The sequence below is a fragment of the Misgurnus anguillicaudatus genome, chromosome 12 (genome assembly GCF_027580225.2).
Source record: "Misgurnus anguillicaudatus chromosome 12, ASM2758022v2, whole genome shotgun sequence".
Taxonomy (NCBI): Eukaryota; Metazoa; Chordata; class Actinopteri; order Cypriniformes; family Cobitidae; genus Misgurnus; species Misgurnus anguillicaudatus.
In genome coordinates, this window is record NC_073348.2 from 19,832,061 (window position 1) to 19,858,421 (window position 26,361).

Genomic DNA, 26,361 nt, shown 5'->3' on the forward strand with positions numbered 1-26,361 from the left:
CTTGAGGTTCTTAAACCACTAAAAACCATCACAACACTGATGAGCACTGAATCCACACCTTCAGTATCAATGATCCTCCCCCTTCAAACCACAGTCCTTAACTCTATGGTACCCAGTGAGGAAGACAGTCCAACTGTGAGAGAAATCAAGGCTGCCATCACAGAAAATCTGAAGAACAGATACTCTGCTTGTCATGATTTCCTCCACAAATGCACAGTTCTTGATCCGAGGTTCAAAGCCCTTCCTCATGTGGATGATGCCTGTCGTGACAGAATCTACAACAACCTCATCACAGAGATTGAAACCATGAAAGAACAGGTATTGTGTTAATTTGCTTGTGTTTAAACTTAAAAGTAAAATTATACTTCATTGTATAATTTGAAATACTTGCTGCTCTGAAACAATCTGCTGTTTATTAAAGTTTTGCCATACATTTTATTTTGCAGAGTGAGGAGGCCACAGCAGTTAGTTCATCCCCAGAGACAGGACACCCAGAGGCATCATCTCCTCCTGTCAAGAAGTCAGCCATGGCTGAACTGTTTGGTGAACTCTTCAAGACTCAGATGGGAAACAAGCCTAGTTTGCAGCTGGTGAAGGAAGAGGTTACCTTATACAAGGCTGTGGACTGCATTTCACTGGATTCCAACCCACTTGAATGGTGGAGGACAAATGAGTCCATATATCCTCATATTGCCAAGTTAGCAAAGCACTACCTTGCTGTACCTGCTACCTCAGTCCCTAGCGAGAGGGTATTTTCTACAGCAGGAGACATTGTAACTGCTAGCAGATCTGCCCTTTCCGTAGACAATGTGGACAAGTTAATTTTTTTGACAAAAAACATGAAAGTTTAATGAATCTGATCAGGCCTTCAGCCTGGAGCTGTTAATGCTGTACTTTATACTGTGAAAAAGTTCTTAAAAATCTGAGCAGGTCTAAAAATTGAAACTGTTGATATTGCACTTTACACTTTAAAAAAGTATATATTTTTTAATATGAGCAGGCCTAATGCTGTAATGCTGCATTGTAATCCATAGTTATTTATTTATATTTTTCATTATATTTTATCATGTGATGTTGGTTTGAGACTGAGAGTATTTTATTTAGTGGAGAATTTTGCAGCAGTATTTTATTTCTTATTTTTTTTTATTTTATATGTATTTTATTTATTATATAAAAGTGTTTAAAGTGTAAACAAATTGTTAAAAAAAGTTTACAATAAACAACCTGCAGTTTAATGTTTCTCTCCCTTACTGTACCGGAAATGAACCGAACCGTGACTTTAAAACCGAGGTACACACCGAACCGTGATTTTTGCGAACCGTTACACCCCTATTATACACTGAATGATCATTTAACATTTAAGCAAACATTACAGTAATTAAAATATTTGGGTGGGTAAAATGCACGCGGAAAACATCAGATCTAAAGTAATAGTACATTCAAGCTAAACATTTATATCAGTATGTGTGTTCCCTGAGAATCAAACCCATGATCTTTGTGCTGTAAACACAATGAGCTACCAATTGAGCTACAAGAATATAAATGTTGTCTTATCCACAGTCAAAGGTGGATAGTTTCAGCATTGTGTATATTTCAACACCGACAAAGTTAATATCTGAGCTGTTGTTTCAACAGATCAGCGATCTGATAACTTTCAATGGATTTACTACAATTTAAGTTTTTATTACATTTCATCTGAGATTGGAAAACGACAGCAGATGAGACTGTGAAGAGAGAGGAGCAAATCTGCTGATTATAAACAACAAAGAGGAACAAGTAAATGATATCTGTATGTAAACATTCATTTATATGAGTATTTATGTATAATTTCTCACTGTTTATTATGACAGGAGTTTGTGCTGAAGGCTACATCTGGTTATAATTGGATTGGTCTGAGTAAAGAGGGAGGGTTGTGGAAATGGGTTGATGGCACCACATTTACATTAAGGTGAGAGATCATTAAATTTAATTGAAGATCAGAAGGTGTCAGTTATTTTTTTTTACTCTTGTTCTTCATTGGTGTTTCAGTTTCTGGATGAATGGATACCCCAGATCTGACAGTCAGTACTGTGCTGTAACATCTTCATCAGGATGGACTGATCATTCATGTGATTCTAATAACAGATGGATCTGCGAGAAGAGAATTTACCGTGAATTAAACGTATGCAGTAATACACCAGCACCAGTTTGTGTAGTAATTGTGTTTTCCCCTGCTTCTATTAATGTAAAGCTGCTTTGAAACAATTACCAAATGTGAAAAGCGCTATATAAATAATATTGAATTGTTTACTAATTTAGTTTGTTATTATACAACAGCAAACATGCCCATGCTGGCCCACTGTGAAATTACTGAGGGACAGTGTGGGGAGGACAAACCCGCACAAAACCCAAAATGACAGTTTGCACTTTGGGGCCCCTATGTGGGTTTTCATGGTCCAACCCACTGTGGGCTTGCCCACAGAAAACCCACACACACTGTAAAAAATTGACTGTAGAATTTACAGGATTTAGCTGGCAAAAAAGTTGCCAATAAAGTTCTGTAAAAAAATTATTAATTGCTGTAAAATGGACTGCAGCATTATACTGTAAAGCAATTTACAGCTAATTGTTGTTTGTAAAATACAGTACTTTGTTGTTTATTTTACAGTTATAATGAATTACACTTGTATTATGAGTTACAGTATTTTTTTGTAATTCCAATAAATTACAGTATATAGTTGGCAACTAGAGTTGCCAATAAAATCCTGTAAATTCCCCAAAACCCAAGATGATATTGTAATAGGTTTACATTCAAATGCTGTAAAGAATTTTTACTACATCATTACACTAATATATTTACCAAATCTATTCCTGTAAATACAGGAGAATGAAAACTGAAATAAATGTAATTTACAGAATAATGCAACCAAAGTCAGAGGTGCTTCAAGAACAACATTTATTAAAATGACAGCAAAGTACTTTCAAAAAAATGATGTTGTTTCAGCAACTATTCCACTCAATCCTGAATATTCTAAAACAATGGCATCTATAAAACATCTAAACACGGTTTGTGTTACATTTAAGATCTTGTTGAATCTGTGTTAGAACATAACATAACTTGTATGTCTAGAAACACAAGTGTTCAATCACAGAACTGGCCTATTTACAACATGTTTTGGTCTTAATACATGAACTTACATGCGTAACCATTCAAAGTCCAATAATTTTCTGAAAAGAGTACACACATGAGGGTTGATGGTGTTGTTTCTCTTCTCAGAGGCGTTTCCACTTTTTTGCCTCTTGATGCTGTCTTGATGCCAGTGGTAGCTTTGATTCCAACAAAACATCTGCACAAAGAACAAACAAAAATAAATTTTAGAATATACATGTATATATGTACATTTACATACAAATGTACATATAAACACTTAAATATCATATGGTAGCATGGGTACTTTCCTGGTGTGTGTGTATATATAATTTTATTTTTCAAATGAAAATAGTATAATGCAGGAAAAAAAACACATCTACAGAGTGCCCACATAACGTTACGTTACATGATGAAATCCAGTAAGAAAAAATTAAACAAAAATTGTGAAGAAGTTAGTATTAAAAGGCTTACATTGTAGACAGCATAATTCCTGTTTTTTCACCAACAAAAATAATTACAAACGCAGCCACAGCACTGTTTTGATTATCTGAGAACAAGAATGGTCTCTTTTAATTAACCTGTTCATACTCTAAACTAAGAACCTTATGTTACCATATTTATCTATAAATACAACATATACACCAGGAAAGTACACATTTTAAAAAAGTGGTTGTCAACCTTTTTTCTTTTCAACCTATTGTCCAAAACAATGTCAAAAGCCTTATTTCTACCAAATAAAATATACTAGAGCAGGGGTGCCCAACCCTGTTCCTGGAGGGCTACCATTCTGCAGATTTTAGCTCCAACCCCAATCAAACACAGCTGAAGCAGCTAATCAAGGTGTTCAGGGTTGCTTAATAATTACAGACAGGTATTGGTGTTGGAGCTGGGTTGGAACTGAAGTCTGCAGGATGGTGGCCCTCCAGGAGCAGGGTTGGGCACCCCTGTACTAGAGCTTGGCATGTCTACACAATGTAAATTTGTTAAAAAAACACATCCAAACAATAAGAAATCTCTTGATCATGCTTGTTTTGTTGTATTTTGAATAACTGTCATTTAAAAGTCTTAAGGCCTACTTGGGGGGGCCCATCCCCCTGGTTGAGAAACACTGCTATAAAACAAATAGCTCCCTATGTGAATATAATTACCTTTGAACAAATTCAAGTGTGGAGGATGCCTCCCTCTGGTAAACCAGGTTGAAGTTGTAGTATGATGCGAACAAAGCTGCAAATCCAGCCACAAGGTTGGGGTGTGGATTCACAACCACCTGACCGTCCATACTCAGCATCCACTGAGTTGCATTGAGGATTTCACCTAAAAATAATCTTAAAAACAAGAAATATAAAATGTAAGAGAAAATATAACAGTCAACATTTATTGAACAAATACAACAGATTTCAAAACATTGTTGTTTTTATGCTTTCTTGAGACATGAGAAGCAAATGTGAAGTTAACACTAAATGTCCTCTCACAGCTCTTAAAAGGGCATTTTATCTTCCTGCCTTCATCTATATGGTCTTTTAAAGGAACACGCCCAGATTTTGGGAATTTAGCTTATTCACCGTATCCCCCAGAGTTAGATAAGTCCATACATACCTTTCTCATCTTCATGCGTGCTGTAACTCTGTTTGACGCAGCCCCCGTTAGCTAAGCTTAGCACAAAGACTGGAAGTGAATGGCTCCAGCTAGTATACTGCTCCTAATAAGTGACAAAATAACGCAAACATTTTCCTATTTATGTGTTGTGATTTGTATAGTCACACCGTGTACAAATAACAAGGTGATATGAGACACAACTATCTTTTAACAGTATACAATATACTCGTCAGACAGAGTTACAGCACGCACAGAGATGAGAAAGGTATGTATGGACTTATCTAACTCTGGGGGATACGGTGAATAAACTAAATTCCCAAAATCTGGGCGTGTTCCTTTAAATGTCCAATAAAGTCCTTTAGGCTTGTACATGTGAAATTACAAACTTAAATTTGTCAAGTCATTGTGGTGCCTGTTTGGTCAAATCTGACACTTCTACGATACCCTCTTAGGTCTCTGTTTAAATGAGACTTGAATGCTGAAATTTTTTGAATGCACGGGAGCATTCAGGTACTCCACATGTAAAGGAACAAGTTACGAACATTACTGTGTACTTTCATATGCTGAGTAAAGCCTATAATAGTATTGCTCTCATGCTGACACAACTTGCAGTGATACATGTCTAAAAATACTTTATAAAATAGCAAAGTCAACAGTGAAGTATAGCATCCATCCATGAAAAAGGGCAGTGTACACAGTGGGTTTTTCACCTTTTCTCATTTGTCTCACACCACCAGTCCTATCAGGTTAGAGTTGCAATCTCTGCTGTCTCATGCCTGAAAAACAATGTTAAACTTAATTACACTCCAACCTAACCAAATTTCACGTTTAAAACAACACTGCAAGCACCTATACTAACATGTAAAAAGTGAACAACAAACTGGAAAATTAATTACATCTGACTATGTTGGCTAATGTTATAAAATATTTCTGGTCGAAATAACAGGCATCAAATTGCTTCACATTAACTTAAGTATGACACAATTAATATGTTAAACACTACCTTAAGTAAGGAAAATAAACTGACGAAATAAACTAGAATAGAAAATCGCAGCATCCAACCATGTTAACATATTTTAAGAGCAAATACGCATTTTTCGTGTAACCTTACGTTCGTTTTCTTTCACAAGCAATTCCATTTAAATGTCACGTTCATTTAACAGCAATCCAAAATACTTTAACAAAATGGCAACAAACTACAGCCGTATGCAAAAATAAAACGTCCTGTATGATGTTTTTGGTGCTTCTCAGTCTCACCACCGCCCGTATGACGTGACATCTTTGCTGCCTTGCGCCTGAATTCAAAACTACTGCACATTCAACTCAGATATAACGCGGGTATTATGTTAAACATGTTGACGTGCCCTTAGTAAGGAGTATAAGCTGGCGAAATAAACTAGAAATTTGCACGATATCCAACCATATCTAATTTTTTAAACTGGCAGCAAATAACGTACGCGTTTATAACGTAGTTTTCTTTAACAAGCAATTCAGTGTCGCGTTTAATTAACAGCAATGGTCTAAAAACACTTTAGCACGCATCACTGATCAAATGCACAGCATGTACAATGTTTTTTACCTTTAAGTTCGAAGATTCGTCTCACCACCTTGCAGTCCAGCCGTTACGAGACCCCTCGCGCTTTTTGCTGCCTCGCTCATGCCTGAAACAAACATCTGAAACGTTATAAAGTGAATGACACATAACTACCAAATGTAACATTTAAAATAATGTAAAGAATTTAATTTTATATTTTGCTACATGTCTTAATGACACGCTGTTGTGAAATACAAATTATTAACATCTGTTATGTTAATAATATCTGGTATAGCGGTCGCATACCAAATATCACTATTTAAATGACCATAATAGTACTTAGTTTAATACTGTACTATATTTGAATGATTTACGTGAACTTACCAACAATTTTGAATGATGACTCTTCAGTGTTCATGTCCATTTCAAATGTAAATACACCCACGCAATCCCATGATGCCATTTCACAATTAATTTTTGTAAAAACATATGATATACAGTGGCAACACCTTCTGCCTGTAAATTCAATTACAGTTTAAATGAAAATATACTGTTAACAGCTGTAATACCTTCTTTGACCCATAATGCATTGTGAACAACACTAAAATCTTGTAAAATGTTAAAACAGGAATTTCCTGTAAAATTTTGCTGTAGAAACTACAGCAATTTGTTACAGTGTGCAGGCTATGTGGGCTTGCCCATGTGGGCCCCCTATGACTTTGCCCTTTTGGCCCCCCATGAGTTTTTTTTATTTACATAGGTTCATAAGCAGATGACTGTTCCATAAAAGATTAAAGTCAAAAACCTAACTTGAAGGAACCGAACTTATCAGAGGTTTAAATAGTCAAGATAATAGCATGTGCATGCTCTGCTTAAGCAGCCCTAGAGGTTGAGCATGGATCAAATTGATCAAAGTTAGAGAGAGAGCACGAGATTAGTGATAGAAACATATGAAGAATTTACTATTGACAAAAAATGTATATACTGCTGCAATAAACAAAACCAAACAATACACTTAATAACAAACCAAACTATACTAATTTTAAACATTTATAACCTTTTTTATTATTTTACTGTGTATCTTATTAATGTTTAGCTGATTAATGATTTTGATGGATTTAACATGTTTTATTTATTTGTGGCCCTTGAGTGGAGAAAAAGTGTGACAGGTAAAAATAAAATATAAAATGAATCAAAACCAGTCCAATGGCCATTCAAAATTAATCCAAAAGCCACCCAATGACTTTGAATGAATTGTTTGACTGTTCACATTACGTGACTAAAATCAGACACCTGTGTAAACTGGTCATGGTCCTGAACTGCATCACATGAGCAAAAGAACAAAAATATGTCATGCCAGGCATGCTGTAATGGCCAAGCTGGTGTCTATGGTTGCCTACACTTGGAATTAACATGCGATCACCGTGATCTAATCAAGCAGATCGGATCATTGGTCAATCAGAACATAGCACGTTTACACTGGGCAACATCAACTGACTTTTCTATCTAGGTAACCGATCGGTCTTTCCCACACAATATTTAAATAAGTCTGCAGAGAATGGCCCGGTGCAATGTCAACCTGAAATGGTGGGTTTCTTTTATAAGGCATTTTCATTCGAGGGACAATTTACAAATCAAAGTTAAGGGTATGAGTATTAATGGTCTCCATATGGGGGTTCTCCGTCTTTTTTTCTGACTGTTTCTGACTTTTTTTCGGACAGTGTGGTTTAGTGATACTTTGATTGATAAAAAGACACTGTAAAATGTGAAGATTGCTGTCCTTAAGACTTTATAAGGCTGAAAAGGGATAGAAAACAATCCCAAAATGTTTAGACGTCCATCAGTCGACAGTTAAACAAATTGTCTAAAAATGGAGACAGTTTAATACTGTAGCTACCCTTCCCAAGCCAAGATGACTCCTAAGGCACAATTCAGAATACTCAGTGAAGTAAAGAAGATCTCAAGAGTAACAGCTAAAGGCTTGAAGACATCACTGGAACTGGCACACATCTCTGTTCATGATAGGGTGGCCATTCGTGTCAGTTCCGCCGGACACGTCCCGAACATGTTTTCGTTCATTCGTTCTCCGGAAGTCGCGTTGGTCGACCGCATACGTCATCAAGGTTTAATATTTCGGGTTTAATTTCAGAAAAGCAACCGTTACATTTCAAGGTAAGAATGAAACTACAATGATTGTATGTCTTAAAAGAAATAAATCTTAATTTTCGAATGTATTTTACTGAAATGTGATGACGTATGCGGTCGAGCAACGCGACTTCCGGAGAACGAACCCGAAAACATGTTCGGGACGTGTCCGGCGGAACTGGCACGAATGGCCACCTTAGTTCATGAGTCTACCATACGTAAGTCTTTGAGCAGGCACAGTTTCTATGGCAGAACACCACGGAGGAAGCTGCCGTGAGCCCGAAGTTTGCAAAAAAGCACCTTGGCAAACCTCAGTGCTACTGGGAAAATATTTTATGGAATAATGAAATAAAAGTTGAATTGTGCTGGAAAAATACTAAAAGCATTTTTATTTTGAAATCTTTATTTGAATATGGGATTATGATACTTCGCCCTACAATATATCAGTGAATAAATCACTTACAGAGTCCCATCAGCCAATCACTGTGGCCATAGTTTGTAATCTTGATGACATCATTCATAGCAACAAGGCCACATGCCTTTCCTCTTAGCATAAGATTTTTACTCATTGCTTAGTAAAAGTTAATTTTAGCAGCTTTGTGATCTTAGCTAAGAACTTCTACGAGAACTTTTAGTTGTACTATCACATTTTTTGTGAATACAGTCCCTAAACAGTAAAGATTATATTATTTCACAGCAGTATAATGATGTTTGTAATGATCTTGTTGTCAAAGCAAACAAATGAGCTTGGGTAAAATTAGCTTTTCAGGAAATTTGTGCATATAGTTTGTGGTCTAGCTGCCAACTTTGTGCTCGCTTTGTCTTGCTTTTGTTTGGACGTCACCACTTTTTATAATAGTGTGAAAATGTAAAGAGGAAAATACACACAGCAACTCTTTCTAAAGAATAATTCTGACTATGTTTACTGTTACTCCTTCATATCTTGTGTTGACAGATTACTTTTACGTACCTTAACTTATAAAAAACCATCATCATGAATATAACTTTACAGCTTAAAGGAACAGTATTGTGGCCAAAACTGGTATTGCAATCACAGAACTGGTGGGCAATACACAAAATGACAACATAAACATCAGTTGAGGGCTGCAACTCCACTTTTTAAATGACAATATCCTGACCAGACCACTGTTGACAGTGATATAAGTATTTGAAATGAAAATGATTTCTTAATGTCTGGTGACATATCAGATCCATTTTATGATTAATTGATATACATTTCTTACATACTGTTCTTTTAATACCTGTATGCTGGTACAATCTGCATGTGCAGAATAATTTCCATTATTTATAAACCACATAAACTTGATTCATGAATATTAATTAGATGACCTACAGCCGCCAAGTTGTCCTTGCTTAAATGCAGGTAAATAGACACATTTTCACTTTTGAGACAAACGAGTGCTTGATATAACAGATACTGCAAGTAAACTGCAAAAATACTGTAACATTTAGAGAAGAATAATATAAATTAATTGAGCTGAGGTCTTTAAATGATTAAGAAAAAGCACTCAGCACTAAACAAGAAATCTAGGAGAAAAATTAATGTAACAACCCAACTATTAACAGAAAACCATGTGTGAGTATATGATAAACTGTAAAACTGATTGTGCTATTAGTAGTTTTTTTGCACTGACTACTTGAATATCGCATGAAGGTGAATGTCACACATTTACCACTGAAGTTTCCGGTGTTCAAACTTTAGTGCGGATGCTTTACTTTACAAACCTACAGCATTGACACAGTGTTATAATGTTTCAGAGATGTCTGATTGATGATAAAGTTAGAACTGAGACTCTGGAAATGAACAGAGGAGAGAGAATAGAGATGATGGTGGACATCTATGAAAATGTAAACACACAGAGACAGCAAGCGCTTCAACATACAGGTACTCACATTCATTTCTCAGTTGATTTATTGAAGTGAGAAAGAAAAGACAAATGTAATCTGATGTGTGTGATTTTCAGGAAGAGTCTCAGTGAAGAACAGAAGACACAGATCAGTTCAAGTGTGTTTGTGTTTACTGTCTGTTCTTCTGTTCACTGCTGTAATAGTCATCTGTGTCTATTTCACCACTGAGACAAACCAACTACTAACACACAACTACCACTTAAATAACAAAAGTGATGAACTTCAAGATACCTTCAAAGGTAATTGTGCGTTTTCTTTTTACATGTACATGTACAGCTTTATAGTACCATGCGGTGAAAAAATGTTGTCCTCTTTCTGCATATTGCATAATTTTACACAAAATTCAATTCGATCTTAGAGCAAAACCAAAAATAAACGATGAGATATTTTGATGATACATTTGTTCACCTATTTATTAAAAAAATATGACATCCATTGTCTCTGTGTTAAAGCGGAAGTAAAGCAGTATTAATAATCCCAAATGTGACCGTGTCTTTTTTCTTATTTCTAAAAGCTCTAAAATTGTTGATGTATGCTCTGGGCAAGAAATTAAACTTTTGTTGTGACTAGGGTGAAAGGTCACATGACCAGATCAGTTACTTCCTGCTTGCATGTCTACCTCAGACTACTACAAAAAGAAGTAAAACATCTTAATTAACAAATAGAACTATCAATTTTGTAAGTGGGGTCTCCTACAGATATATTTTTTTAATGGTCACAATTGTGACAGGTAGTATAACACACTGTTTCTAATGTAAATATGTCTAATTGAATTTCAATGAAGTCTGACTATGATGTTTCCCACCGGTCACTTTTTTTGGGATTAAACGGGTTAAAAGTAAACGTTTTTGGTAACACTTTACAATAAGGGTGCACTATAATAATCATGAATTCATGCTTAACTAATGCACAGATAATACTGAATTAATGTATTACTAATGATTTTCTAAGCTATTCATTAGCTATTCATTAATGATTGCCTCATTAGCAACCAATGAAGAGTCTGTCTGATTAATAAATTAGTTCATATATGAATTGTTTTTAATTAAATATGTAATTGTGGATTAATTCCATCATCACTTCTTTTATGAACTAAGAGTGTTAATTAATTGGTTAATTACCACAATGAGCCAAAGCCTTATATTTAAACTTCCCGATAATACAGGTAAACTAATATGCATTAATATATTATTAATTACAGCATTAGTAGTGTTGTAATTAATATTATTACTAAATAATGAGTTAATAATGATGTGCCTCAACAAGTAAAGTCACAACATAATGATATATTTGCAAACCATTAGCTAATGATTTATAAATAATTAATGACTATCACTAGAGTTTATAAAAGCTATTTATTAAACACCGTTTTCAAAAACATTGCCAAAAACACATTTCCATAACACACTACATTTAAACACAACATTAAAACATAAAAAATAATATAAAATGAAATAATACAAAAAGAAGACTGATCAAAATTAGACAACACGTTCAGAGACCTCACAGTTATCCGTATTAATCTGGCACCCGTGCTAATACATAACAAAAATGTAAATTTTTAAGTCCAACCGTTATAGTCTGTCAGTCGTAAAAATTGGATGGTAACAAACTCTGATAGACAAAAAAACATGCACAGACAAATCCAAATTAAACCCTGCAGCTCGTGACGACACATCGATGTCCTAAGACACTAAACGGTCGGTTTGTGTGAAAAACCGAACAGTATTTATATAATTTTTTACTGTGTTATGGAAATGTGTTTTTGGCAATGTTTTTGGAAACAGTGCTTAATAAGTAGCTTTTATAAACTCTAGTGATGGTCATTAATTATTAATTAATCATTAGCTAATGGTTTGCAAATATATCATTATGTTGTGACTCATTATTTAGTAATTGTATTAATTAACACACTACTAATGCTGTAATTAATAATGTATTCATGCATATTAGTTTACCTGTATTATAAGGCTTTGGATCATTGTGGTAATTAACAAATTAACTAACACTATTAGTTCATAAAAGAAGTGATGATGTAATTAATCCACAATTACATATTTAATTAATAACAATTCATATATTAACTAATATAGTAATCAGACAGACTCTTCATTAGTTGCTAATGAGGCAATCATTAATGAATAGCTAATGAATAGCTTAGATAATCATTAGTAATACATTAATTCAGTATTATCTGTGCATTAGTTAAGCATGAATTCATGATTATTAGTGCACCCTTATTGTAAAGTGTTACCAAGTTTTTTAGTAAATTGACTTCTATTCTATTTTTAAAAAATATGTAACAAATGCTATAAATTAATTTTATAGTTTTCATTATAAGGGTGCTCCATCGTGCTGTTAGAACAAACTAGCACGCGCTTGTCCAGAATCAAAGAACGAAACCTCCATAGGGAAAGCAAAACTGCCAACAGCTCGAGGCAATTGATATGCCAATGCAGGTGGGGTCCTGTCCAGGAACCGGCAGCCACATGCCTGTTACACACATCCCCCCAGCCTGCTCTCGAGGCATCGGTTGTAATGACGATGTGCTGGAGACCCGTCCTAGGAGCACGCCAGCCTGCAGGAAACTAAGGTCAAACCACGGGCTGAAAAGATGGTGACATGCAAAAGAGATGGAAATCTGATGTGTGCCACGGCGACATATCCACAAAAGGACTCAGTTGGCAAGCCAGTGTTGAAGTGATGTCATATGCATCAACCAGAGTGGTGTTACCGCCGATCCCTGATGCCATATACCTCAGGAGCCTCTAAAAGTGCTACCAGTCTGCCTCTAAATGTGAGGAAGTTGAGGACAGACTGAGCACATTGCTCTGTGAGACGTGCCGTATGGCGACCAAGTCCAGTTCCATGCCTAGGAAAGAGAGGTTCTGTACAGGGGAGAGCTTGCTCTTTTCCCAGTTGACCCGAAGCCTCAAACGGTGAATGTGCTCAAGCACTAGGTCCCTGTGGACACACAACTGCTCCTCTGAATGAGCTAAAATTAGCCTCTGTGAACTAGTTGGGACACAAGGAGACAGGGACAAACCGAAGGGAAGGCCCCTGTACTGAAAGGCCCACCCCTCGAAAGTAAACCGCAGGAAAGGTCTGTGTTGAGGGAGGATTGAGATGGGAAAGTACACGTCCTTCAGGTCTGTAGACACAAACCAATCATAGGGCAGAATATAGAATGTACTGCTGTGTGAGCATTCTGAATGTGAGCCTGTGAAGCGCTCGTTTGTGCACACGTAAATCCAGGATTTGTCGTAAGCCCCTGCTCTTTTAGGCACAATGAAGTACAGGCTGTAAAACCCGTACTTCACATTGTCCATAGGCACAGGCTCTGTTGTGCCCTTCGAAACAAGGACATTGAACTCTGCCCGAAGAACTGTGGCCTTCTCTTCACTCACAGAGGATGCCGCTGAAACTGGGAGGGTGCCGAATGGTCCTGACAAGCCCTGCAATGGGTTGGGCAGCCCAACCAATGCCCCCAATAACCGCGGCAGGGGCTCAAGAGGAATAATAATACAGAGGGTGGGCGCAGGATGGTGAAGACATACCTCGAGGGGTTATGAGACCACCCTCTGTTCTTAATGTCACAGAAGGAAGGAAGACCTCTGTCGTATGAATGTGCATAATTTATAACAGTGATGTGCAGGGCAGAAGATATTGTGTCTGTGCACTGAAACATTTACACAGAAGACCCAGAAGACCACCTGTCATTGTGTACCTCACTGAGCCACCATAATCCGCAGAGGTAAGTTAGTGAGAGATAGCCAGCCGGCAGCACCCCAATATCTTCTGTGAACTCGATGGGAATAAGTGTTTTGGGCAGCGAGTGCTCTGTGAGAATTTTCCGAAAAGACGCATCTATTGAAACTATGTATTGCACTCGATACTTGCTACAACGTCCTTGTGTGCCAATGCAGCGGGGGAGCCATTGATGGAGCGCTCAAGGAAGTCTTGTCCTTCTAAGAGAAGAAGAAGATCTGCGACCGCAATGCTGCAATCTGTGCACTGGAACCAGAGAAGAGACAGCTGTATGGAAAGAAATCAGACTCAATATTATTAACAAATACATGCACAGTTATCTGTGAACTGGATACATGTTACAAATGTATTTACTATCCACGAACAAATGTCTTTAGATTTGAATATGTGAAATTCAGAATTTGAATGAACGTGTATCGATTTGTACAAATGTACAAATACACATGTTTTATTGTGTATTCAAATATCATAATTCGCGCGTGCAAAAAGGGAGATGTGCATTTGTGGATCAGGTGACACGCGTGCATTAATCCCGTTCTGTTCATTTGTATATTGAGACTTTCATTTCGCTGTTTAAAGCATTTTATGAGCCAAATGCAAGCAACTATCAATGAATGAACTAGAATATGTCTTTGATTTTGTGTCTGCGAATTTTGGTGTTTGCGTGAGTGTGCATCGATTTGTGCAGGCGGAGACATGTTTGTGGATTCGGTTGGCATGTTTCGTATCATTGTTTCACAAGTTTGTGCACGCAAAAAAGAGGACGCGCACCCGTGGATCAGGCGACGCGCGTGCGTTGGTCCTGTTCTGTTCGTGCGAGTTTTGGGACTTGGGTTGCGTGGTTTGCGTTGGGGGATCCACGAGCACAGATGTGCTGTGAGGGGAGTCAACACTGGGTGTCGGTCTGGCGGTGTTTCGCACGTGGTGGTGGGTTCTGTTTTCTGTGTTTCCCTTTGGTCTGGTGTTTTTGTGGCATTGCGTTTATTGTCTATATATATGTTGAATGTTTTGGTGGCTTGGCTGCTGAGATGTGTTTGTGTGCATGTATGTGGTGTATCTTTGTTGTCCTTTGGTGGTGAGTCAATTATTTTTACAATTTAAAACATTTTAAAAAGTGATACTTTCATGTGTTGAACTGTACCATTTATTGAGATGTTTCATGGTTTGCCTATTTTCTGTTATTTCTTTTTACCTTATATGTGTATGGCCTGCGAGTTTGTTCTGCAATTGTTTTGTTGCATGCGTACAGGTTGGTGTGCCCCAGCCTGTTTATATGTGGGTGGCGCTTCACATCATGGGTTTGTGCTATATTTATGTATTTATTAAGAATGTCCACATAATGATTATTGGAACAATTTTATTAAAACAGGTTATAAAAATACCACAATAGAAAACTGGGGAAAGTATGAAATATTTAATAAACTGTATTATAGAATACATTAAATTATTGGGTTTTTTTTAGTATAAACCATTCAAATCTTTAGTCTTTATAAATATATAAAAACATACCGTGATAAAAACGCTACACTAATGGGAAGGGAACAGACTTTGACAGAACACCTGAAATCAGTTGCTTTGGACCTACTAATTAACGCAATCCTGTATTACCGCACTGACAAGCCAACCGCATGAATGCAACCACGGCGCTTTTTACATTGAATTAATGAAACTAGCTATGACCTTCTTGTTTTTCACATCATACATGTATAATGAAGGCCAAATAAATTGGTAAGAGGTCATTTCGTTAAATCACAGGCTACAGCCAGGGCTGGATTGTCAATATTGGGCGAGTGCCCCAGGCAATAGGGGGTCACCAAGGTCTCCAGACTGCGGCCAAAACGTTTTTACAAGTACTCGAGCATGTGCGGGCACTACGGAATGCACGATCGGGTTTTAACCGCTCAATTGCATGACGCGTAATCACGTATATCGTTTTATGTCACCATGCGCTCGGTTGATTTTACCGATGGATCTACGCAGACCTGGTAAAGTTAACACATCGCACTCAGAACCGCGCCGGTTAAACATTACAGCGATGAGAGATAAAGAGAGCCGGACAACTTTTAGCCTACATTAACACTAAAAACATTATAGACGAGAATAAAGGTCTACATCAGTGCCCAAGGAAAACTAAATAAAAGATGAGAAACGTGTAAAGGATACAAGCATGTAAACTGCTGCCCTGCCACTCATCTCATTAAAGTATGCTATCTAGATATAACTTATTGTAGCCTATATGTAGCCTATCTTATGCCTAGTTAAGGGGGTTGTATGAATCTTTGATTCATAACTTCCTATTCTGAAAGTTTCATTAATTGTGCATAATGATGACATGTGCAGCAACTGCATAGTTAAGTCTATTTAGTATTTTTCAGTAATGCAGTTATTTTGGGAAAATGTCAAAATATTGCATTGTAGGCTTATTTAAGGTGTCCCCTAAATTTTCTGCTAGCGCTCCTAAAATTTTCAGTCAGGGGCTACATTGCTCCTAATAACAAAAACGTTAGTCTGGAGCCCTGAATGACTAGTTTAAAATAATAAATAAATAAATAAAATATATTGGGGGGGGGCACTTCACTGTGTTAATCCGGGCCTGGCTACAGTGAATGCGTGAGAAAGTGAAACTGAGATAATAGAATGATAGCGTCGTCTGCAGATTGTCTGCAGATGCAGTATTAAAGATTAAAATAACTTTAACTGATCAACACAAATATAAAATGCCATAATATAATTGACGTTTTTTACCAGCATTTAAACCTTTATAGTTTTTTCTTTGTGTATCTGCAACATCCGCCCGTGGATGAGGAAGCTGCAGCCAATGTCGTTGGCTTTTTTCTTATAGTGATCTGACTGAACACTTGACTCTTACCTGGGCATTTAGATATTCAAGTTTTCATTATTAATTTCTGGGTGAAACATTTTAAGCATGATGATCATCTGTCGACTCGACAGTTTCAGCACGTCCTTGCGGAGAGACTTTAACGTCTTTTTGTTCACTCCCCATGAGCTGAACGATTTTATTTTGTACTTTTTTATATATATTTTCAACATATATTCAAGAAACACACATGATATAATGTAAGTTGTTATAGATAGAATAAGCTTGTTCTGAAATGATGACAAAATCTAAATGACTGAAAATGATCTTGAAATGATCCATCTTAATTTAGCCAAAATACTGATTCATTCGTTTTCATACTTTATAGATAAACATTAATTTATCTAATCAACCTATTATCATCAAATGCGTATGAATAGCAATCAGTGTGATTATCGTGCAATACATAGCCTACGCCAAATTCCATTTTGCGTGCATATGCTAGTCCTTCCCGTTCACTTAAATGGCGCATCGTTTGGTGTCGTTGTTTTTTTGTCTGTTTTTTAAACCATTGCCGATTGGGTTTGGATATCATTTTATTTTACAAAAACTTACTCTAACCCCAAACCCAAGAGACAATGGTAAAAAACAAATGAGAAACCAATTATTAAAAAACACGAATAGATGAGCCATAAGGGAACAGGAAGGACTTGCGTAACATATTCACTCAAAATTGTAATTTTATGTAGCCTATGTATTGCACGATAATCAAACTGCGTGTTATTTGTACGCATTTCATGAGAATACTAATATATTATTGAAAATGGCCTAATTTAATATACAGTGCTTGTGTATTGCATTCGTTTTGTACATTTACAGCGCAGTGTTCTGTATACCGATGCTCTGAAAATTTGCACTTAACAAGCCTAAACCATGTTCTTTAATTTATTTATGTATTTTTGTTTAAATGTAGCTGTAGTAGCTTGTGTTGATGATGTTTCTTCTCATAAGGGTTAAGGCATAGCACCCAACTTCTAGTGTACCTCGTTGTTCTGGATTTAAATTATATTTTTAGTAAATAAAGGCCGTAAAATTGCATACAGCGCCACGCAAAATCACCGCAAGGGAAAGTCCGGCACCGCTACAAAACTAGTTCAGTGACATTATTTGTAATTTAATCAGTAATTTGATTTAGGAGCTTAATAAAAAAAAACGTTACCGTGTGTGTAATGTACTGTCACTCAGATCAGGATCCTTACTGCCTTTCCTGATCTGGGTGACAGTACATTACATTTTTATTAGATTATACTAATCCAATAAACAGTCGGGATATATAAATCCAAGTAAAGTTAGGCAAAGAAACGCTCAGCAACGTATGGCAAAGCAAGCCTTCGCACCGAACAGGTTTGGTGAGATCTAAATGAAGATCTAAATGAAATAAATAAAGTCCACCAAATGAAGAACAGGTGATGCGCCCAATCAGTCTCAGCCCGATGGGAAATGTTAATATTCGGGCAAGTAATCCCTCTGACGACCCAAAGACGAAGCCTGAGGAGCGCTTTTTCAGCAACAGGCAACAGACTTTTAACAATTTATATCATACTAAATATGTACGTTTATAAATCATGTTTTCGTTCATAATTTATGAACCGATCAGCAGTTCAGCACTTCAAAGTGTGTATAAGTACTTTGTTAATACAATATTCTATAAGTGCTTAAATATAGGCTATTATTCACATAACCTTAAACAACGCATAATCTGATCTAGGATCTTAATTAAATTTAGACTCCGATATCAGATTATACATTGTTTGGCGTTGGGGATAACAGCATCGGTCCTACGCAAAGCAACTGATTTCTGGCGTTCTGTCAAAGTCTGTTCCCTTCCCTTTAGTGTAGCGTTTTTATCACGGTATGTTTTTATATATTTATAAAGACTAAAGATTTGAATGGTTTATACAAAAAAAATAATAATAATTTAACGTATTATATAATACAGTTTATTAAATATTTCATACTTTCCCCAGTTTTCTATTTTGGTATTATTTATAACCTGTTTTAATAAAATTGTTTTAATAATTATTATGTGGACATTCTTAATAAATATAGCACAAACCCATGATGTGAAGTGTTATTTATATATAAACAGGCTGGGGCATATTAATTTTTATGCATGTAACACAATAATTGTAGAACAAACACGTATATATATATATATATATATATATATATATATATATATATATATATATATAAGGTAAAAAGAAATAATAGAAAATAGGAAAATTATGAAATATTTAATAAATGGTATAGTTTAATACATGAAAGTATTACTTTTTAAAATGAAGTGAATTATACTGTAAAAATAATTGACTTACCATTAAAGGACAATAAAGATACATTACATACATGCACACACATACACATCTCAGTAGCCAAGCCATTAAAACATTTAATATATATAGATAATAAACGTAATGCTATAAAAACACCAGACTAAAGGGAAACACAGAAAACAGAATTCACCGCCATGTGTGAAACCCTGTTAGACTGGCGCCTAGTGGTGACTGTTTTCGTGGCGCATCTGTGCTCGTGGATCTTTCAATGCAAACCACGCAACTTAAGTCTCAAAACTCGTATGAACAGAACAGGACCAACGCACGCGCGCCGCCCGACCCACAAACGCGCATCCTCTTTTTTGCGTGCACAAATTGTGAAATAATGATACGAAATATGCCAACTGAATTCACAAATATGTCTCTGTTTGTACAAATCGATGCACATTCACGTGGATGTTGAAGTTCGCAGACACAGAATCAAAGACATCTTTTTGGTTCGTTCATTGATGGTTGTTTGTGTTTGGCTCATGGGATGCTTTGAACGGCGAAGTGGGGGTCTCGGTGTGCAGATGAGCAGAGCGGGATTGGTGCGCGCGTGTCATCTGGTCCGCGGATGCACATCTCCCTTTTTGCACGCGCGAATTGTGATGTTTGAATGCACGGTGAGGCATGTGTGTTTGTGCATTTGTGCGGATCGATGCACGTTCATTCAAATTCTGAATTCACATATTCGAGTCTGGGGACATTTGTTCGTGGATGGTGGAGTGCATTTGTGGCATGCATCCGGTTCGCGGATGGCTGTGCATGTATTTGTTGATCATTTTGAGTCTAATTTCTTTCCATACAGCTGAATGTGTCATCCATACCAACAGACACAGAGCAAGGTGCGAGATAAAACCCTCATAAGGTTCCGAAGAACAAATCTGAATGAATGAACATACTGGCCTCTTTTTATGGTGGAGTCAGGATATGCAAATTTCATTCCCCATATGATTCATTTATCATTCATTGGCCATTTTCAGAAAGTATCAGAGAGATTGGTCTCCCAAGGTCAAACCTCTAGTGTACAATCTATAATTAAAATTATAAAATAAGTAAATCATAAATCTAAACAAAAATGTAATTCATTTGAAATAAAATTTAATTCATTTGAAATAATTTTGGTAAATATGGAACTAACTGATCATAACAACATACAGCTTTCTTTCATCCTAGCTACTATCTACAGACACTGAGCCACCACACGTTTTTTTCTTAAAGAAATTGCTGATTTCCTGTCTGAGCTATTAGTCACAGTAGATAAAGCTCTTAACGTTGATGACTTTAACATCCACATTGATTATTCAAAAGATACGTTAGGACTAGCTTTTATGGGTGTTCTAAACTTTCTTTGTATTAGACAAAATGTTACAGGGCCCACACATATTCGTAAACACACTTTAGACTTAGTTCTGTCACTTGGGGTCAATATTAGTGAGGTAAAAATATCATCTCAGAGCGATGCTATTTTAGACCACGTGTTTTCCTTGTCTCGTCTCTTTTACCCCGCTGCCTTGTCATTCTCATTGGTTTTGATTGTTTGATCCCTATCACCTGTTCCCCTCTTAATTTTATCCCTTATTTAATGCCCTTGTGTTTCTTGTCTTGTGCTCGTTCGTTTTGTATTGCCTGCATGTAGTCAGTTACAAGGTACGCCCTGATCGAGAGGTATCTTGTTGAGCTGTGCAGATTAGACCTGGAGCAGCCAGTGCAGCCGACCCAGCTCTAGTTGGAGCCGCACAGCTGACCCAGCCCCAGTTGGAGCCCGCGCAGCTGACCCAGCCCCAGTTGGAGCCCGTGCAGCTGACCCAGCCCCAGATGGAGCCCGCCCAGCCGACCCAGCCCCAGTTGGAGCCCCCCCAACCGACCCAGCCCCAGTTTGTCTCCCCTTGAGGGATGCCAGGTGGTGTCCCTTAGGGGAGGGGTACTGTCAGGATCCTGTCAGAATGCGCTCTTGTTTTAATGTCTAGTTTAAATTGACAGGGTTCTGACAGTATCATTTTCTGTGTGGGAACAAGTGGCCATGGTTTGTTGATATCAGGCCACGTGTTTTTCTTTTCTCGTCTCTTTTACCCAGCTCCCTTGTCATTCTCATTGGTTTTGATTGTTTGATCCCTATCACCTGTTCCCCTCTTGATATGCTCCCTTTTTAATGCCTGCATTTGGGTTCATCCGTCCCTGTTTCTGACAAGAATCTAATATATCCTCTATAGAATCAGAATATGTCTCTCTTTCATGGGTTTGTTTTGTCCAAAGGTCTTTTTTCTACCCTAGTGAGTCCCTCTCTCCTAGAACTCTCTTCTATACATTATTATTGTGTATTACTTCGCTTGCTAGTACAGTTTAATCTTAGCCTCTGTACTCTGCTACTTTTGTTGTCCCCTTTTTTGTGTGTTTTCTCTTGCTTTGATTACTGTAAAGCTGCTTTGAAAAAATTAAACAATTGTGAAAAGCGCCATATAAAGAAAATTGCATCAACACAACATCGACAATGCGTCTTGTTGTATTTTTTTGTTTTGAAGGTCACTTACGAGTCTTATTATGAGCAATAGCAGTAATGATGATGTCTTCGTAAACATCACTATTGTTTATGTAGTGTAGTTTGTTCTTCTGCTGAGTGCTGTATTTGTGCTTTGTGTGTATTTGTATACAGAGAAAAAACAGCTAATACTCAAGATCAACAACTTAACCAAAGAAAGAGATGAGTTAATGAATGAAACGGAAGAACTGAACAGATGGCTTACTGAACAAGGTAATCTACTTTTTCCTTAAAGGAACAGTATGTACGAAATTTTATATCAATTAATCATAATGGCCCTGATATGTCACTAGACATTAAGAAATAATTTTCATTTCAAATCTTTATATCACTCACAACAGTGGTCCGGCCAGGATATTGCCATTTAAAAAGTGGAGTTGCAGCCCTCAACTGATGTTTATGTTGTCATGTTGTGTATTGGCCACCAATTGTGTGATTGCAGTACCAGTTTTAGCCACAAGTTTTGTGATTACAATACCAGTTTTGGCCACAATCCTACATACTGTTCCTTTAAATATAAAAAAATCAGCTTTTTGCTTACTAATGTGTTTAAGTTGTGGGTTTAATTCCCAGGAAAAAACAAATAGAAACAAATAAATGTATTGTATTGTAAATGTATTGTACCAACCAAGGTGGTACAAAAAAGTATTGGGTACTACGTACTGCACCCAGTGCATGACTTAAAGGAACACGCCCAGATTTTGGGAATTTTGCTTATTCACCGTATCCCCCAGAGTTAGATAAGTCCATACATACCTTTCTCATCGGTAACACTTTTTTTCGATAGTCCACTTTAGACATTTTACTAACTATAAGTAACTTTGCAACTACTTATCAACTACCAATCTTTAGAGAATTAGTAGACTGTCTGCTTAAAATCTACTAACACTTTATTGTGATGATATCTCAACAGACATTTAACTGTCTATAAGTATCTTTGCAGGTGCATGTCAACTTATTCCACTAACCCAAACCTCTTCCCTAACCCCAACCCTTACAGTCTACTAATACACTAATGACATTCAGTTGACGTGTAGTTGCAAATTATTGAAAGTTAGTTGGCATTTAGTTGAAAAGTTATTTAATTAGTAGAATGTCTTAAGTGGACTATTAAAATAAAGTGTAACCTTCTCATCTCCCTGCATGCTGTAACTCCGTCTGACGCAGCCCCCGCTAGCTTAGCTTAGCACAAAGACTGGAAGTTAATAGCTTCAGCTAGCATACTGCTCCCAATAAGTGACAAAATAACGCGAACATTTTCCTATTTATATGTTGTAATTTGTATAGTCACACTGTGTACAAATAACAAAGTCATATGAGACACAGCCATCTTTTAACAGTATACATACTGGGAACTATATTCTCAGAAGGCGAAGCACTGCTACATGGGCGGAGTGATTTGCACAACTCTGACCGAACTCTCTGCTCCTCACCAGGGGCTTCTCGGGTGCTGTGAGCAAATCACTCCGCCCAAGTAGCAGTGCTGCGCCTTCTGAGAATATAGTTCCCAGTATGTATACTGTTAAAAGATGGCTGTGTCTCATTTGTACACGGTGTGACTATACAATTCACAACACATTATTTTTGTTTAAAAGCAGAGGGTCTGTTCTTTCATTTGATATTGTATGTTTATATATTTTAAGAAGAACATTTTCTGGAGGGCATTCAACTTTTGTAAAAAATCATGAAAAATGCTGGTGCTGGCAACTTTAAAAAAAACCGCTGGCGGGGAAAAAGTAAAATGTGGCTCAGCAGAGGTAGTGTTAAACACAATGTGCAAACATCTATTTGTGGTGATCAATTTTAATTTTCTGGCGAACTGAGAAATAAATGAATGGACAACAACACTCTCATTAAATGTCACAGCAGTAAGCCACGCAAATATAACAACATGTCTATAATCCCTTACACTCCGAAGTGTTACTAAACTCAGTGGAAAAGCTAACCAAGCCAACATGAGGTGAGCTGACCTGAACCGACCTAAACCGTGGGGTGCTAGGCAATGGAAAAGCGACATAACATCTTTACCCTCCACAGCCATACCTTTAGAGAAGTGCTCGAGGCTGGGTGTCCTGTGCAGGATCCAAACTCTGGTCTCTCTATCCAGCTGAGCCCACACACACCTGCATGCTTTATGTACATGTGGAGTTGAGGCATAAGTTTACATGCACCTTGCAGAATCTGGAAAATGCTTCAAATTTTGTAAAAGGTAGAGGAATATTTAATTCACAGGATAAACGTTTACTGAAATTTTGCAACACAGAATAGTTGTTTTACCTGATAAGGAACACTGTGCCGTACACGGTACACCCCCTCCCTTGCAAGTGAGGCTGCATTACGTCATTGTAACTTTGAAGCATTACATCTTCAAAATATACGGTCATGCGGCACATCGTTTGAAAGCTTAGACTTTCGGGATTCCATTAAGCGCACACACAAAGCATAATATGATTTTAAGCAGTTATAAACTGTAATCTAGTTGTCAGTTTCCTGAACCGGGCGGCGCCGATTTAGGATATTTACTTACCTTCAAAATCTTCCCTTTATCCCCTTTGGTGAAATTGTCCAAAACAAATTGTTCATAAATCCCCAAAGTCCAAGGAAATGGAATATCCAAGCCTTTTAATCCAAAACTATTTGTTCGCCTTACAATCTTGACGTTTCTGACCGAACTACGATATAAATAGTGTATACAATTAGTTCACTAATGGACATTTGTTGGAATCTCACTTTTCATTCACGATTTATTATGAATATATTCGGATGTCACGTTTATTGTGCTACGTCTGAGGAACAAATACGCCCCCTTGTGGAATTTCAGCCGTTCCATAAGAGGCTACAGGCTTTTTGTTATTAAATTGTTAATGGCAAATGCCATTAAATCTTAAGAAACAAAATTACAGGTCATGCAGAAAATTTGCTTTTTAACATTTGCATATTTAAAGCCTCTATATCTGATAATGTATGATGTTCATAATCATCTTCTCACATTAAGGACAATCAATAGACTCATATGTAATTATTACAATAGATTACAACATTCAATGATGCCCAATAAGTAAATACCATACATTTTAATGTTTCCAACGACTCCTTAAGACATTGATAACAATTGCCGAAAACTGCATGATTAAAGACTTGCTCTACACAGGCCTCTCGTTTGAACCTGTTGCAGATCAGGCACTGTGGCAGGCCAAATAGGAATGCTGTGATTTAACATCCGATTCAAAAATCACAGTCATGCTTCCGAGTGTTTCCCATAGCATCATACCTAATGCTGAATCAAGTTACTTCAACTTGTGTGAACTCTCTCCAAACATTTAAAACTTGTGAACTATTAATTAGCAAACCAAACAGCTATATCAGTTTATACACAAATTAAAAGGTCACTTTTTGTGTATATTTCAGCATTGAAAAAGTTAATAATTAAACTTCTGTCTTAACAGTTCAGCAGCATAACTTCACATGGATTTACTACAACTTCAGTTTTTATTACCTTTCATCTGAGCTTGTAAGCTGGAGTGACAGCAGAAGAGACTGTGAACAGAGAGGAGCAGATCTGCTGATTATAAACAATAAAGAGGAACAAGTGAGCAATGACATTGGGTTATATTTATGTGTTTGTGCCTGATCTGTGTAATATTTTATTTTTTCATCATAACAGGAGTTTTTGCAGAAGGTTACAGCTGGTAATAAATATTGGATTGGTCTGAGTAAAGAGGCAGATGTGTGGAAATGGGTTGATGGCACCACATTGACATTAAGGTGAGAGATAATTAAATTTAACTGAAGATCAGAAAGTGTCAAAGTTGTTTAACTCTTGTGTTTCATTGGTGTTTCAGTTTCTGGATGAATGGATCCCTTGGAAATTACAGTCAGTTCTGTGCTGTAATAACTTCATCAGGGTGGACTGATTATTCATGTAATATGTTTTGGAGGTATAGATGGATCTGTGAGAAGAGAATTTTAAAGTCACTCATCATATGACAAATTTGTACATACAATCAAATACACAAATCTGTTTTGTAATTTTGTTTAAATTAGTTTACCTTTATGCAATAAATAGCCAGTTTCATTTATATAATATTACAGTAATGTAATATTGCTTTATCAATGCTTTATTTGTATGCTTTTAAAACTGTTGATATCAAAATCCACAAAAATTTCAATTTAATCCACACAACCAAACCTCTATTATGAGCTCTGTATGTTTATGTAATTAAGCAGATAGATTTTGTTGACTTTTGTGTTGAAAATAAAAAAAAACACTTTCTCTTAACATTATGTGTAAATATTTGTATCAGACATAAGGTAAATGTTTTTAATTGATACACATTTAAGATGACCATGAATTAACTTTCATTTACATAGTCATTGATATGAAAGCTTATTCATATAGTACAAGCAGTGTCTAAGAATGGAAATAGGCTTTTATTTATTTATTATTACAAAAAATATCAACATTGTTTTAACATTAAATTATCTGCAAAAAACACGTCACGACACACCAACATGAAAACAGTG

The 26,361-nt window shown here is 36.6% G+C and overlaps 1 protein-coding gene and 2 long non-coding RNA genes across 5 annotated transcripts; 1 reads left to right on the forward strand and 2 right to left on the reverse strand.

The window, feature by feature from the left end:
- Nucleotides 1-1,888: 1,888 nt before the first annotated feature.
- Nucleotides 1,889-25,817, reverse strand: LOC141369191 (uncharacterized). The gene is made up of 3 exons (XR_012372768.1): nucleotides 25,334-25,817; nucleotides 23,881-24,509; nucleotides 1,889-2,130 (listed from the first exon to the last, which is right to left on the reverse strand). It is a non-coding gene; the product is annotated as an uncharacterized lncRNA (long non-coding RNA).
- LOC141369190 (uncharacterized) lies at nucleotides 2,951-6,828 on the reverse strand. Of its 3 annotated transcripts, XR_012372765.1 has the most exons (5): nucleotides 6,645-6,828; nucleotides 6,306-6,387; nucleotides 5,437-5,502; nucleotides 4,279-4,455; nucleotides 2,951-3,326 (listed from the first exon to the last, which is right to left on the reverse strand). It is a non-coding gene; the product is annotated as an uncharacterized lncRNA (long non-coding RNA). The 3 variants fall into 3 exon arrangements; XR_012372767.1 differs by lacking the exons at nucleotides 6,306-6,387; nucleotides 6,645-6,828 and adding an exon at nucleotides 5,838-5,972; XR_012372766.1 differs by lacking the exons at nucleotides 6,306-6,387; nucleotides 6,645-6,828 and adding an exon at nucleotides 5,838-5,972 and having other exon boundaries at nucleotides 5,359-5,502.
- On the forward strand, nucleotides 21,502-26,165 carry LOC129447222 (C-type lectin domain family 2 member B-like). The gene is made up of 4 exons (XM_055208881.2): nucleotides 21,502-22,050; nucleotides 25,284-25,426; nucleotides 25,502-25,602; nucleotides 25,680-26,165. The coding sequence occupies exons 1-4, from the start codon at nucleotides 22,008-22,010 to the stop codon at nucleotides 25,822-25,824; spliced, it is 432 nt and encodes a 143-aa protein (XP_055064856.2). The 5' UTR covers nucleotides 21,502-22,007; the 3' UTR covers nucleotides 25,825-26,165.
- The last annotated feature ends 196 nt before the right edge of the window (nucleotides 26,166-26,361 follow it).

What these genes read in the sequence shown, in the direction of transcription:
- LOC129447222 (XM_055208881.2), top strand. Translation starts at nt 22,008, where the DNA reads ATGAATGAAACGGAAGAACTGAACAGATGGCTTACTGAACAAG. An exon ending in TAAACAATAAAGAGGAACAA is followed by an intron (nt 25,427 to 25,501) that starts GTGAGCAATGAC and finishes TCATCATAACAG; the next exon opens with GAGTTTTTGCAGAAGGTTAC. An exon ending in GGCACCACATTGACATTAAG is followed by an intron (nt 25,603 to 25,679) that starts GTGAGAGATAAT and finishes TTGGTGTTTCAG; the next exon opens with TTTCTGGATGAATGGATCCC.